Source organism: Enhydra lutris, unplaced genomic scaffold (assembly GCF_002288905.1).
Source record: "Enhydra lutris kenyoni isolate GAN:26980312 unplaced genomic scaffold, ASM228890v2 scaffoldscaffold12, whole genome shotgun sequence".
NCBI classification, from domain to species: Eukaryota; Metazoa; Chordata; class Mammalia; order Carnivora; family Mustelidae; genus Enhydra; species Enhydra lutris.
This window is the reverse complement of record NW_019154096.1, coordinates 44780844-44795975: the sequence shown is the minus strand read 5'-3', so window position 1 is coordinate 44795975 and position 15132 is coordinate 44780844. Positions and strand designations below refer to the sequence as shown.

Here is a 15132-nt window from a genome sequence, read left to right as displayed (position 1 = left end):
AACCGATATAGACAAGGGTCATTAGGACCCGGATCCTTTCCTCTCAGACTGTTTACTGATAGGAATAGGATGTCCTAAAGCAACACTTCCCCCAAGTGAAGTGTTGATAAGTCTGGTTATCAGCAAGATATTACTGGCAGTGTGCTATGCAGGGTATTTACATTTTCTTGATAGGGTTAGTCATATGAAAGCTGGCAAAGAAGGAAAAGGAGCAGCCTGTGGTGCGGTATCAACAGACAGCTGTCCCCTGGCTTCTCGATAAATAGGATGACTTGCATTGCTGAGCGGTGTGGTCACTGCCCAAGGAATGGCCCTCTCACATTTCTTCCTGATTCACACATTCAGGGGGGTTACTTGGCAGCCCCTCCCTCCTCTGCTTCCCAGACACTGAGTCTGGAATGAAAATTCACCTGCCTCTGAGTTGGCTGTGGGTGGGGGCAGGGGTGTTACTTGGGTTCCCAGGTTGGGAGATGACTTCACCCGGCCCTCGCTATATAAGGCGACCGGTGTGGAGGGGCTCCACAGGGCTGACTCGAGGCATTTGTTCCACAGCAGCAAACACGCAGATGAACCAACCTCAGGCTGACATGATGGTGATGAAAGTGGAAGAGTTGGTACGTAAGACACGTTGTTGTCTCGCCGTGAAAACCAGTTTAGTCTTGGTTTTTATATGTCCGAAATGTCCTTCTTCTTCAGGCAAAATGCACAGGTACTCTGATGTTGTCCACAGAACAGGGTTGGCCTAAGTGATGAAATAAGTGAAATTGGGAAAACAAATCTGGCCGTCATGAATATTCTCTGTATTTCCTATTTATTATCTTCTCCTTTGGTTTTCTTATAAAGCGTGGATATGAGGATGCCTTAGGGAATAAGTTCTATGGCAAGAATAGATGTCTGGAAACTTCCACAACTCAAGGCCAAGAGTCAAACAAAAGTACCTGAAATGGAAGAATTTTAAATAATCATGGAGGGGTTGTAGTTTTCTTAGGTGAAGTGTGATTAGGTGGATTAAAAGTGCATTGAAACATATCAGCCTAAACTCAGCCTTGCTTTACCAAGAGAGGAGGACCATCGTCTGATGGCCTTCCTGGTCTCCTGCAGCAGCAGCGTGTCCCAGCCTGAGATCTGAGAGCACAGCACACGGATGTGGCTGTCATCAGGCAGGGAGGACCAGGGCCCCCCTGCAACATCGTCTCTGGAGAATGATCCCAGGATAGGCCCTGCTACTTCTGACCTACAATTTCCGTTCCCCCCAGGTCACGGGGAAGAAGAATGGCAGTGGGGAGACTGGGGAGTTCCTACCTGAGGATTTCAGAGATGGGCAGTATGAAACTGCTGTTACTTTAGAGAAGCAAGAGGACCTGAAGACACTTCCAGCCCACTCCCTGAGCCTGGGGGAGCAACAGTGGAAAATTGAGAAAGAGCGAGAGGCAGAGGTAAGGAACTTTCTTGGAATCCACTAGTGTGGGAAGTCAGGGATGGGGTAAGAGAAGGAGGTGCCAGGCAGGAAGGAGAAAAGAGAGGAGACAAAATAAATGCAACCACTCCAAAGGTGTTTCTTTGCCAAATTCAAACCCATAAAGAGACAACTTATATAGGACAGGTTGTAGGAACTAATTCTGTAGCAAGACAATGACTTCTGGATTCTGAATCAATGATTGAAGGTTCTAGGACTACGTTCTGATTTAAAGACTTGGAAAGAGAAAAATGACCAGTGAATTTCTGATGTCATATACTGTCTAGTTATACACAGGCAAGAGAGACTTTTTCTCAATCACATGGCTTTGGCTGTGTTCATTATCTGGGCTGACAAACTCCGTGGTGCCGTGTGAATTTTCATTCCTTATTAATTGCAGATAAAACATGCCTTAGTTAGCAGTAGTCCCAGGAAAGCCTGCTTCATGAGGCCTGCTCTGTAGGCTGCCTGAAAGAGACTGGCATTGATATTTCAGAACTTAACCCTTATTGTTGGATTCTTTTGAGTTAAATAAAAAAATTCGGCAGAAATCCAGGGTTTGTTTATGGAAATGATGACTCGATGCTCAGTTACAGACTACATCCTAATTCCAATGAGTCAAAGGCTGATGGTACAGGCAAGGGAAGTGAAGATGAAAATGTAGACGCCCAAAATTCTTGAATAAGAAGTCACTAAGTCAAAGTCAATGATTAGTTTTAAAGGTTGTTGTTGCTTTTTGTTTTTGTTTTTTGTTTTTTACTTTTTTTTACTGTTTTGCTCCAGCTGTTTCCCCTTGCAGATTTTGTTTAGACACAACCAGAATGCTGGTCACCATGTTTTGAAATATGGATTTCTTTTTTAGCTCAAGAAGAAAAAACTAGAACAAAGATCAAAGCTTGAAAATTTAGAAGACCTTGAAGTCATCATTCAGCTGAAGAAAAGGAAAAAATACAAGAAGACTAAAGTCCCAGCTATAAAGGAACCTGAACCTGAAATCATTGTAAGGACGGTTTGCTTTGGTAGTATTACATGTCTGGCATTAGGCTGCCGGGGAATAAATATCTGTGGAGGGTTTGATTGGATGTTGGAAAGCTCACAGTAACTCCCGCGCTCTGCTCTTGGCTTTAGACGGAACCTGTGGATGTGCCGAGGTTCCTGAAGGCTGCTCTGGAGAATAAACTGCCAGTAGTAGAAAAATTCTTGTCGGACAAGAACAATCCAGATGTCTGTGATGAGGTAACTTCTACAAAGTGCTGCAAAATCCAGCTCATTCATTTTGTGCTGTTTCTGCTTAACTTCTGCCTTGCTAACATGGTGCCAACAAGCACTCCACCTGGAACAGTCTCTCCAGCTGTTGTCCCAGATGCCACTAGCATATTAGGGTAGTGCAGCAGTCCGGAACAAAGAGGCTGGATTCGTGCTGAGAATTGCAGCATTTTTTGCACTCCCATATTCTTCCAGCTGACTTTTTAGTTTGTCTTTAGCTTTTTATGTTCTTGGGGTAGACTTTTAATAAGGCAGGACCAACAAGTCCCTTTTAGACACACAATAGCATCATCCTTTAAAGAAAAAAAAAGATTTTATTTATTAGAGACAGAGAGAGTGAGGGTAAGCACAAGCAGGGGGAGGGGCTGAGCAGGGAGCGTGATGCAGGGTTCGATCCCAGGACCCCGGGATCATGACCTGAGCTGAAAGGAGATGCTTGACCGACTGAGCCATCTAGGTGCCCCAATAGCATCATCCTTGATTGGACCTAAACACATCATCACTACTCAGGGACTCTGTGACTCGAGTTCAAGTGCTGGCTCTATCACTACGTGACTGTTTGATTTTAGCAGCTACTTTGCATTTCCTAGACCTCTGTTTCCTTGTCTGTAAATAGAGGGCACTGGAGTGAACAATGGCAACAGTTGTTCTAGGCCAAATAGTCAATCCATTAATATGAATTTTTTTTTTTTTTACCAGAAGCACTAATCCTTTTTGTGTCCTTTCCCCTGTGAACTGAATGGGGAATCATTTCTGAAGTTGAACTAAAAATGAGTCCCCCGTTCTCTTAAAGAAGAATTGAATACTTTTTGATATTCAACCCAGCAACGGTCCCAGATGGGAGAAAACTTTCTGGTCTGCATGGAAATTCTACACAAACAATGAAGGCACAAAATTCAAGAAAGGGAAATGTCAGTGTTGAGGTAGTTGTGAGCTTGAAGTTCACATCCCTCCACGTAGACCACTGAGCACTTAGAAATGTACCTGCAGGAAACTCAAGCCTCAGTTGCAGGATCACTGTTCTAGTTCTGAAATTTTAGTGAATTTGACATTTCTAATTCAAAAAGAAGTACTTGAGTTTCTATCAGTGAGGTTGTAGGAGTCCTCAGCTTCCTACCTCTTAGAAAGGATTTCTGCTCATTTTTATATGCATCGCTATCTCTCTCTTTTTAAATCTCTCTTCTGACAGTATAAACGGACGGCTCTTCACAGAGCATGCTTAGAAGGACATTTGGCAATTGTGGAGAAGTTAATGGAAGCTGGAGCTCAGATCGAATTCCGTGATATGGTAAATATATTTTTTTGTTTGGAAATGAGCCAAAATAAGGAATCCATATGAAGCTTGAGAAAACCTACGATGAAAAATGGGGCTGATTGGATTGAAAATTGATCTGAGAAAACCAGGCAAAAGCTCATTTCTCCATACAAAAGGGAGTTGGGAGATGGGGCTAGGTCATGTGGAAAGTATTTTCCATATATACTGAAGAGGAGATGAGTGTTCCAGGGAAAAGAAGGAAGTGAAAGCCACTGCATGCAATTCAATATCCCCATCAGAGAGTTGGGTCAGTATCAAGTCAGTAGCATTACTGAGAAGTAATACAGTCAGCACTTGCCTCTCGGTGTCCCTGTCCTTCCATTATACACGGCAGTCTGCTCATGGCCCCTTGGCAGCCAGCGATGTGTCAGAATTCTCTAGCTGTACACCTTGTATGATAGATGCCATCAGTGAGATCAGGGGCTAAACTGCATACGGAATGAACTGCATCCATGGAAAGTAGCTGCTATTCAGACCTCAATAATTCAACTACTGTGAGTTCTACAAAGACCAGAATACAGCATATTTTATGGACTGAAGATTGAGCTGGGAAAATGCTTTATTTATTTAAATGCAGCTCAATTTGACTTTATAGCAAAGTGGAAGAGGGATATGAAAAAGGTCCAAAGAATTTGAACAAAATTGAACCCTGAAGACAAACACATAGGAAAGCAATAAAAAAAAAAAGTTTGCATGAAAAGACACTAACACTCATGAATGCATGATTTGGAAGGCCAGGAACATGTCAGAGAGGGGAAGAGGGCATCTCCCAAGAGTCAGGGCAGTGTGTGATGACCTTGAGTGGGGACACTTGAGGGACACTGGTTGTGTTGGCATAAACGACAGCACAGAACCAACAAGAGATGGGGAAAAAAAGCACAGGGACACAGAAAGAGGTGGCAGATCCAGATTAAAATCTCTTGGAAGGGACTACTTTTATTTTGCCAGAATTTTAAAATGTATTTCTCTAGAACTTCTGAGTATATTTGGCAAAAGTGGCTAAAAGTTCCAGGCAGATGTGGGTTTGGATATCTATTCTGATACTTACTAGCTGTCCTTCCTTGGGCAAGAAACTTGACTATTTTGGAGACTTGTTTTTCTCATCTGCCAAAGGAGCGCAGTCACACTTACCTCATAACGTTGCTGGGAGGACCAGTCCATCGAAAGTGCACAGCACCTTGTAGGCATGCTGAAATTCTCAATAAACTGTAGTTCTCAGTCATTGTAGTCGTAGTCCGGAGGGGGACAGCCCACTGCTACCATGGATGCTCTAGCCAGTCTGGTGTTCCCGGGGCCTCAGAAACCAAGTATTAACTCCTCAGACCAGTTCTTTACATTAACTCATGTCCTTTTACCTTCTGGTATAGCTTGAATCTACAGCCCTCCACTGGGCAAGCCGTGGAGGAAACCTCGATGTCTTAAAATTGCTACTGAATAAAGGAGCAAAAATCAGCGCTCGGGATAAGGTATTTATTTCCCCCCTCCCCCACTCCTGGGCCCCTCTCCCCTCCCCCCTCCTCTCCCAAAGCCACCTCACCATTTGGGTCAGCGGGAAACTTATGCTGTGTGGGGCACCATAGTGGCCACTTGTCCCCCTTGCACATGCCTTGGGGTCTGGGAGAGCCTCTGTCCCTGAGCCCCGCAAATCAGTCGCATTCTTCAATTTCCCAGTTGCTCAGCACAGCGCTGCACGTAGCCGTGAGGACTGGCCACTACGAGTGCGCGGAGCATCTCATCGCCTGTGAGGCGGACCTCAACGCCAAAGACCGAGTGAGTCCCTGGGCCAAGTTCCACCTCCAGCAGCTCCAGCACTTATCTGGAATCACTCCCCAAGCCCAGGCTCTCGTGGGACCCACTTCCTGGCCTCGGGCCCCACTTTAGCCTGTGGTGTCTGCTTCTCTAGGAAGGAGATACCCCTCTGCATGACGCCGTGAGGCTGAACCGTTACAAAATGATCCGACTCCTGATTATGTATGGTGCCGACCTCAACATCAAGAATTGTGTAAGTACCCGAAACAAGCAGCCCCGCGTGTGGGCTTTCTGATGCATGAAAGCATATCTGCTCTACTTGAAAACGGTGCCAGAGTGGTAGGATTTCAGGGTTGGGGGTGGTCTTGTGATGCTTTAAATGCCCCTGTCTATTCCCCTAATGACATTGCTAGTCCTTGGCAATGACTCGGGTCACCTGGTCAGAGATGGGTGGAGCCATCATGACAGACACAATCACAGTGTCCAGTGATTCTTCTAAGATTTCCTCTTGAACATATGAGACGGTCAAATTGCTCACCTTCACAAACCTAAGCACTGTCTTCCCTGGACACCCGTGGCTGAGCAAGGCCTGGGGTTGTCAGGAATAAAGACAGGCACCATTCCTGAAAGGATTAAATTCCACAGCAGTCAATGGGGCCAAGAGCCAATGAACTGAAATTAATCAATATCAAATCCGAGTAATTCTGAGTAGTCCTCCCCTCCTTACAACAGCAGGACATGCTACCACTTTCTTCCAGGGTTAGCCATGCTTTTGCCTATATTTTTTGAGATAATTTCTATCCATTCTCCACTGTGGTTTATCTGCATATCCCTCAAAATAATTTCCTATATTTAGGCCCTGAAAATGCTCATATAAGTCCCTTCTACAAGTACGTGTTAATTTAGCTTCATCTGCAAGCCAGGGAAGAGAGCCAACTTTTCCTCATGGTCCCAATTCCCAGACAAACATCATCTAATATAAGCTTTAAAAATATCACTGGGAGGAATGGATATAACTTACCAAAGAAATAATTTGAAAGATTTGGTAGAGAATCACTTTACAAAGAAGGAAAACCCCAGTCATCTTCTATTGTGAATAATTTCTTCCCCTTATTGTGTTACTATGAGACTGAGAGGAATATTTTATCATAAAAAAAAACCCTCAAAACTGTCTTGGTGTTAGGAACAAAGGATAGAAGCAATAAACAGAGGCTGCTTGGATGGGAAAGTGTTAATAGTAGGATCCCCTCATCCTTCATATTGGGATTGGTCTTATCTAATAATTTAAATAAATTAGCGGGAAAAAAGTAGATTTAATGAAATCTCCAAAACTGCAGAAACTATGACAATTATTTTTAGGCAGTAAGACATTACCAACCCAGAGAACTAGCCTATAGATTTGGGGGAGACTGTGTAAGTAGCCAGAAAATCAGGAGATAAATTCTAATAGAGATGAGGTAAAGGAATTCATGGAAGAATAGCCCAAAATATACCAATGGGGCTCAAGGCTTTGAATTATCAGTTAGAGCTCAACATAAGGGCCCTAGAACTATTAATGTCATTGATCCAATGGCCGGATATTCCCCAAAAGACCACTAAGCCACTGGGCACCATCTTGAGGGGGACTGGAAACAACACACAGTACATTATTCTGTTGTCCAAAGCTCTGTCACCATGTGTACCGATGAGTGTTTCTCAAGGAACATGCTACAGAGGTGAGGAGTTCCAAAATGAGGGTTACAGGGCCACTAGTTCAAATAAGCACAGGGACCAGGCAGATCACCTAAATTACATAAATGTTGGCTGCAGGGGCTCTGTGCACATAACTTTTAAAGACAGTGGCTCCTCCCCACCCCAGTCCGTTGTTGCTCTGTGAAGCCCTAGGTATCATGCTGGCCAACTCTTCTGATTTTCTCAGAGAGTTCACGGATTCAGTTGGGAAATCTGCTAATTTCCGACTGTTGCCAATTAATTCCAACTTTTAAGAAATCTGAGTTCTGTCTGGGCCCAAACAAAAGAGGTCTCTAGACTGATTTGCATCTTAACGCTGCCAGTTCACAGTCTCTGAGTTAAAGAGACTTCCAAAAGAACAGGGGTGGGAAATTTTAAGACTTCTCATATTTAAATACAAGAATTGAGAGGTGACATGGTATTCATTTTGGTAAATGTCTGGAGACGTACGCATAAGCGGAAAAGCATTTTGGTCTCAAAACTTATTTACACGCTGTTGATGTCCCCCCAAGAAAAATGAAATTTCCCAGGAGATCCTAGTGTGAAAACTAGCCCTCTTGGAGCAGTAATAGTTCTACACAGCACCTGAGGACTTCACCAAGGTGTCCAAGCAGCTTGTTTACCATCATGTTTTATCAGGAATTGTTTTCCCAATTGATAGGAACTGGTTCTTGACCACTTTCTCCCCAGGCCTCTTCTACAGGATACTGGATATATAGAGAGGCATTTTTAAAAATTTCAGAGTGACTTGGAATGCTCTTCCCATTTACTGTCTAGGAACTGGGGATTGATTTTTTTTTTTTTTTTTTAACCAATACCTGGGGCAGTCCCACAGGGCAGGGGGGAAAAAAACCAACAACAAAACCCCAAAACATTGCTCATCTGAAATGCCATAAAGCATTCCTGTGAGAAACACTGAAGGGCTGATTTGAATATAAACTGCAAATCACTCATAGTGGAAAGCATAAAACAGGTCAACAACATAGACCCATCCATTACCTCATTAAACACACACACACAGGATGTGTAGAATTTATAGATGCCTTCCATCTGAAAGTCACATTTCCTTCTGCATTTTGATTAGGCTGGGAAGACCCCAATGGATCTGGTCCTGCACTGGCAGAATGGAACCAAAGCGATATTTGACAGCCTGAAGGAGAACTCCTACAAAACCTCTCGCATAGCCTCCTTCTGAGGGAAATGGCGCTGCTCGCATCCCGTTGTTCTTCACCGGCATTTTGAAGGCAAGGCCCCAAGGAAGAGCAACTAGTCCTAACACCCAGCTCCTATCCACCTGTTGTACAGCTGCACCCAGTGAAGTCTGGAGAAAGCACAGGCATATAGTTAGGGGAATTTCCCTTAGTGAATCTCACTCTATTTATTTTAATTTATTTCTGTTTATTTATTTATTTATTTACTATGATGCCACTGGAAATTCTGATCCTTCACGATGACCCACTTGGTGAGCAAAGCTTCATTTGTATATAACACTTCAGAGCCTCCCTGTAGATTTGCTCTTAAACCATGTTAACGAGCAATGCTGTTCGTGCCTACTCATGTGCACCTAGTTGGTGGAAGATATTTCAAGGTGTTTTTTTTAAAGGAAAAGGGTGATTATTACAGCCTTCTTTTCTCCTGAATTTTTAATGCTGAAGTTTGGGGCAGTGGGAGGCGTGTAGAGACAGGAGGAGAAACTGTAGAATGAGAGGGATTCTGTGAGGAGGACGGTAAAGCCAAGCCGTCAGACGCCCGGGCCTGGTATTCCTTACCAAGTCACACGTTGTACCAAGGTGAAGAGAATGTTGTGATTGTAAGTGGCATGTTCGTGGCAGGTGCAGGCCACTGGGCCATGATGAAGTGAATTTGCTGAAAAAAGATGAAAGTGACCGCAAAGTGTAAATGTGTAAATGTATATTATGTTGTATGTCTATTTTATATTCACAATAAAAGCAAATTCTAAACCTCTTTCTAAGTGCTTCTATAAGTATGGTGGGAAAGAACCATGTGAAAAAGGCCATTTAGATGGAGTTTTTTGTGTTCCAAGTTTTGGGGATTGGAAATGTCCTGTAAAATAGTACCTCTCACAGTATTGACCATGTATGCAGACCACCTGAAGATCTTGCTAAAATGCAGTTTCTGATCCCTCCCATTCGTTGCAGGGGTTGTGGGGGGAGGCAGACTCTGCATCTCTGAGAAGCTCCCTGATGATGCAGAGGTGGTGGTACACCAGAAGCACACTTCGAGCAGCAAGGCTGGGAGAACCATCACCAAGATAGAGGAGTTCAAGTTCTTTTGGCCCCAGTGATGGGGAGAAAGAGACCCCTGGTGGGCAGAATGATTACTGCATGTTAAACAAATGATCTTTGACATTCCCATCAGCGCTAATCGGAGACTTAACGATTATTGTGGACACCGGCTGTGTGTCAGAGGCTGCCCACGAGAAAATACACCTGGTTAATGATTTCTGACCTCCAAGGGGAGCCATTTTGTTGCCAGGTGCTAGGCCAGGTGCTAAGACCTGTGATGAGAAAACCAGATTGTCCCTGCCCTGCTTTCCGGGAACAGATGAATATTAAAGAAATAATGTCCGAAATAGATACATAGTGATGATCTGTGGTAAGTCCAATGAAGGGAAAAAAACAAGAGTGCTGTGAGTCTCAGATGCAACAGCACACTCATTTGAAGGGGAGGGGCAAGGTGGGGAATTCTACAAAGACTTCACTGAGGTGCTGACTTTTTGGGGCAGTCTGAAGGATGAGCTGGAGCTATTCCAGACAGCAGAGAGGCCACCGGAAAGGACATGATCATGGGGAAAGTCTGGCACTTTAGGAAATGTATGAAGGCCAATATAAAACAGTAGCATTGGGGTCCCTCCCTCCAAAACTCTCTCTGGGTGGAAGAACACACATGGCCTCTTGGCTATGCCTCTAACATTGAGAGCATGCACAGGCATGGTCCCTAAGCAGAAGGTGTTCTAGTCAGCTGCTCCCAGACACCTAAGTTGTGAGGATGGTTTGAGATATCTTTGAGCCTTTTGTATCTAGTCTCCTAACCTCCCAAGGGCATCAGGAACTTCAGTCCCTCCATTGTCTCCCTCCTGCCAGGGTCCTGGCTCTAACCAGTCATGTCTTTAAGGCTCAGGTCCTCCCACTTCTTCCTCTTAAAGCACCCATGACACAAGTCACATTTTTCTTGCTGGTATTGGCATCTCCCACAGCATAACTTGGCAGGTTATTAAGTGACCAAGTTCTCTCTTTATGATGGCTTCCTCAAACTCCCCTCCCCGCAACAGCTGGGAGGGTACAGAAGACACTTTTGAGTCACCACATGAGATTTCCACCAGCACAAAGGTAGAGGGCGAAGGTACCCCATGAAAGACAACATGGGCTTAGCTCCATTTGAACAAGGCCAACTCTGTCACCTCTGCTAATGGAGAAGATAAACACTTCAGGCAAAGCTTTCACCTCACAGGTGGTCAACTTTAAAGCTCTTTGTCTTGCCACCTGAGCCAACTCTTTGCTCACAATCTGTCTCTCATCTTGGCTCTTCCTCAGTAAAGAGAATGTCCCATTGACCAACAGATGCCTGGTAGTTTTTCTTGCTTCTCTTTTCCTCACTCCTTTATCCCAATCAACCTCCAAGTCTTCTTACCAAGTATCCTCCGAAAGTGGTTCTGCAGTCTGTCCACTTCTCCCATCCCAGGGGCCACTGCCCTAGCTCAGATGGCCACGGTGTCCTCCCGTTACTCAAATGGCCCTTGCTGGGCTCCTGGCCTCAGGCTCTTTTCCCGCCAGTCTGTTAAGTTGCAGTCAGTTATTTATTTTTATTTTTTTTATTAACATATAATGTGTTATTACAGAGTGATTTTTCTAAACTGCACATCTGGTCAAGCCATTCACCTCTTTAAAATTCTTCAGTGGCGGGGTGCCTGGGTGGCTCAGTGGGTTAAAGCCTCTGCCTTCGGCTCAGGTCATGATCCCAGAGTCCTGGGATCAAGCCCTGCATCGGGCTCTCCGCTCAGCCTGCCTCTCTCTGCCTGCCTCTCTGCCTACTTGTGATCTCTGTCTGTCAAATAAATAAATAAAATCTTTAAAAGAATAAATAAAAATAAAAAATAAGAAAAATAATTCAGTGGCTTCCCGTTGCCCTCAGGATGAAATGAAAACTCCTTAACATTTTTCAAAAATTTTTGAAATCTGACAGCCTTTAACTCTCTATTCTCATCTATTTCTCATCACTCTCTTCACTAAACTCTGAATTTCAACTCTGTGGACTTTTCAGTTCCTTAAAAAATCCAGGTATTCTTATGTTTCAGTTTATAATGGACCATTTAGTCCTATTATTGGTCGTCTGGGTTGTTTCCATTTTCCCGTTATTCTAGACACTGTTGCAATGAATATCCTTATCTCACTACCCTTCATACCTAACCAGCTATTTCTGAAGAAACACATTCACAGAAGACTCTGTAAGATTAGTATCAAATTAATCCCCTTCCATTGTTATTCATTTTTTCCCCAAATTATGAGAATTCTCATCTTATGAATCTTTTCTCTTCCAACCTGATCAGCAAAAGATATATTTGTGGTGAATTTTCCTAACTACTGAAAAAGTTCACCATCTTTGTTTATGGAGCATTTTTTGGATCCATCTTTATTGCCCAGTTTCTATTATGTCAGGTTCCTTGGAAGCAGAACCTGAAATGAGGATTCTTGTGTTAGTGATTTATTGAGCACGCTCTATAAGGCAATGAGGAAAACAGGACAGGGCAGAAGAAACAGGCAAAGATGTGCTTTCAGGAAGAGTCTCTCCTCAGCCTTATCCCAGCTCAGGAGCATCAATCACTCTGCAGAGGCCAGAAGGTCAGGTGATAATGTCCTGCATCAGGCACAAGCCACAGGCCGAACTGGGTTGGGGGTGGGTGGTGGGGGGCGGGGAGGTAAAGCTTCCCAGGCCTCTTTGGGTAAGGTGAGTTCCATCAGCCCAGGGCAGTGCTCTGGGGAAAGTGAAGAGAAACCATGAGTGCTCAAATTTGAATCAGCTGGAGAAAGGGTACACCAGCCTGGTGAAAGGGATTTGGTGGACACTAACAGCATTTACCAAATTGCATATGTTTTTATTTGTTTTTTGGATCAGTGGGCGGGGGTGGGCAAAATGAGGAAAGAATCTCAAGCAGGCTCCATGTCCAGTGTGGAGCCTGACGCGGGGCTCAAGCTCACCACCTTGAGATCATGACCTGAGCCCAAATCAAGAGTGGAACACCCAACTGACTGAACCATCCAGACACCCCTCAGATTGCGTATGTTTTTAAAAACAATTTTTTAAAGCTTTTACTAAGGATGCTAAATTCCTCTGCTCTATAAGATGCCTCATAAATCTACTCTCTTAGTTGTACTTTTCTAACAGAACATTATTTTTATAGAGGCAAATTAATTTTCATGTTTTCTGGCTTTAATGACCACATTTAGGTTTTTTCCAACCCAAGGTTATTTTAGACAAAAAATGTACCTACCTTTTCTTTAGTATTTTACAAACTTTAAAAAAATGTAATTCTTTAATCCATTTGAATTTAGTGTGGTGTACATTGGGTAGAAGATAAGGATTAGACTCATTTTTTTCCCTAAATGATAGAACAATAGCTAATGCTTAGTAGGTATGTTCTGTAGGACTAGTCCTTCTTTGAGCCTCCTACAAATATGAATCTGCTTAACCCTTGCAGTAGTGCCATCGGTACGGAGAAAAGAAGAATGTGAGTCACAGAGTGATTATGAAATTTGTTCAAGGTCACAGGTACGGAGTACTGGCAGGTTCAGATTTTAACATGCAGAGTCTTTAGTCTTTGCACTTACTTTGTTTGCTGTACTGCCTTTCCTGCATAGCTAACCAGTTATTCCAACACTACTGAATTGAGAAATCCACAACTTCTTGTAAATGGGAGTTGTTCTGGACCCCCAAGTCTTTCACTCATCTGTATGAATTTCTGCACCAGTTACACAGTTTTAGTTACCAGAGTCCTGTTGTACTCTGTAATACTGGATGTACAAGCCCCTTCCACTGGTGTTTTTTTCTTGAAGACTGTATTTATTTATTTGAGAGAGCAGAGAGAGAGACAGAGGGCAAGAATAGCGGCAGAGGGAGAGGGAGAAGCAGACTCCCCATTGCACAAAGAGTCCAGATGGGGGCTCAATCCCAGGACCCTGGGATCACAATCTGAGCCAAAGGCAGATGCTTAACTGACTGAGCCACTCAGGTTCCCCCCTTCCATTATTTTTCTATGAATTTTTGTAGGTATTCTATTTATTCTTTCAAATCCATATATACAAGGAAACCAACATATGTGGATGGTTTTAAATTTTGTTAAATTTATAATTTGGGGGAAAATCTGATGAACAATGTTTCATCCAAAAACAAAAAAAAAAACAAAAAAAACCCCCAAAAAACCCAGAGTGTCTTCCAGTCTTTAATTTCCCTTTAAAGAGTTTTCTTCATAGAGGACCTATGTGTTTCTTAATTTATATCTTTGGAATAGTACCATCTTTTAAAATGACATTTTATAGCAACTTACTATTAACCAAACAATTACCTTTTGTGTCTTTATTTTTTTTATTTTTTATTTTTTTTTTTTTTTTTACCTTTTGTGTCTTTAGCTTGTAACTGATCACCTTGCCGAACTTTTCTTTAAGGTACTGACATTTTGTTGCAGGAAGTCAGTTATGCATCATGTTCTAACAAAGATAAATATTAGAAGGAAACCTGCCTGCCACTCTCCACTGAGGACCAGCCATCATGCCCACCTATTCTGAACAGGATAAGTGTCTGTTCATAAACTGAAAGACACATCTGCAAATATGTAGCAAAGGTACATAAATGAAAGAGCACCTGTATTTCTAAGCTTTTCCCAGTTGCTTCCTTTTTGAAGAGGCCAGACTCATCTGCAATAATTTTACTTCCTAATGTAACAGAGGCCCTCGCTATTATATCTGATGCAAGTGAGGCAAATCTACATGTAATATAACCAGTTGACTGAAACAGTAGACCAAGGTGGGACCTCAAAAAAAGATGACCATATTCCCCCTTAAATATTTTGAGTTTAAAATCTATAAATGCACACTCCTGTGCCGATCTTGGGATTATGGACCCTCCGATGGGACACCTATGGTTGTCTTTGATTGAGTTCCTGTCTCTTTAAGGAAGAAAGACAACTTAAGACTTGAGTGAAGCAATTCAAGTGTGGAATTTTTACTGGATCCCCCCAAAATCTTGGTTGTCCTGTTCACACCTATTGTGACAGGTTTTTGTTTTTTTTTTTAATGGCTCATCTTTTCAAGCCTTTCAAAAGCATAAACTTGGATTTCCTGGGAATTCCTTTTTTGTGCTTCATAGTGCAACAGTTTTCATAATATTTAGTTAATATATATGTAACTTTACAATGCTAACCACAATGGCGTCAACAGACTGGTGAATAAACATACATTAACCATTGGTGAATCCAAGTGGGGTGAGGGCAGAAGCAAGCCGGCGCTTGAGGGAGTGGTGGACTCCTGTGTGGGCTTGGCAGCGACGGTGGCATCAGCATCATTTTACAGAGGGAATGGAGTTGGCTAATCCATCAAATTGC

The 15132-nt window shown here is 43.1% G+C and overlaps 1 protein-coding gene across 1 annotated transcript; it reads left to right on the top strand.

Moving 5' to 3' along the window:
• Positions 1 to 220: 220 nt before the first annotated feature.
• On the top strand, positions 221 to 9480 carry LOC111144938 (ankyrin repeat domain 1). The gene is made up of 9 exons (XM_022499549.1): positions 221 to 614; positions 1257 to 1436; positions 2319 to 2456; positions 2585 to 2692; positions 3912 to 4010; positions 5405 to 5503; positions 5709 to 5807; positions 5941 to 6039; positions 8602 to 9480. Exons 1-9 carry the CDS (start codon positions 399 to 401, stop codon positions 8710 to 8712), a joined length of 1149 nt encoding a protein of 382 aa, XP_022355257.1. The 5' UTR covers positions 221 to 398; the 3' UTR covers positions 8713 to 9480.
• The last annotated feature ends 5652 nt before the right edge of the window (positions 9481 to 15132 follow it).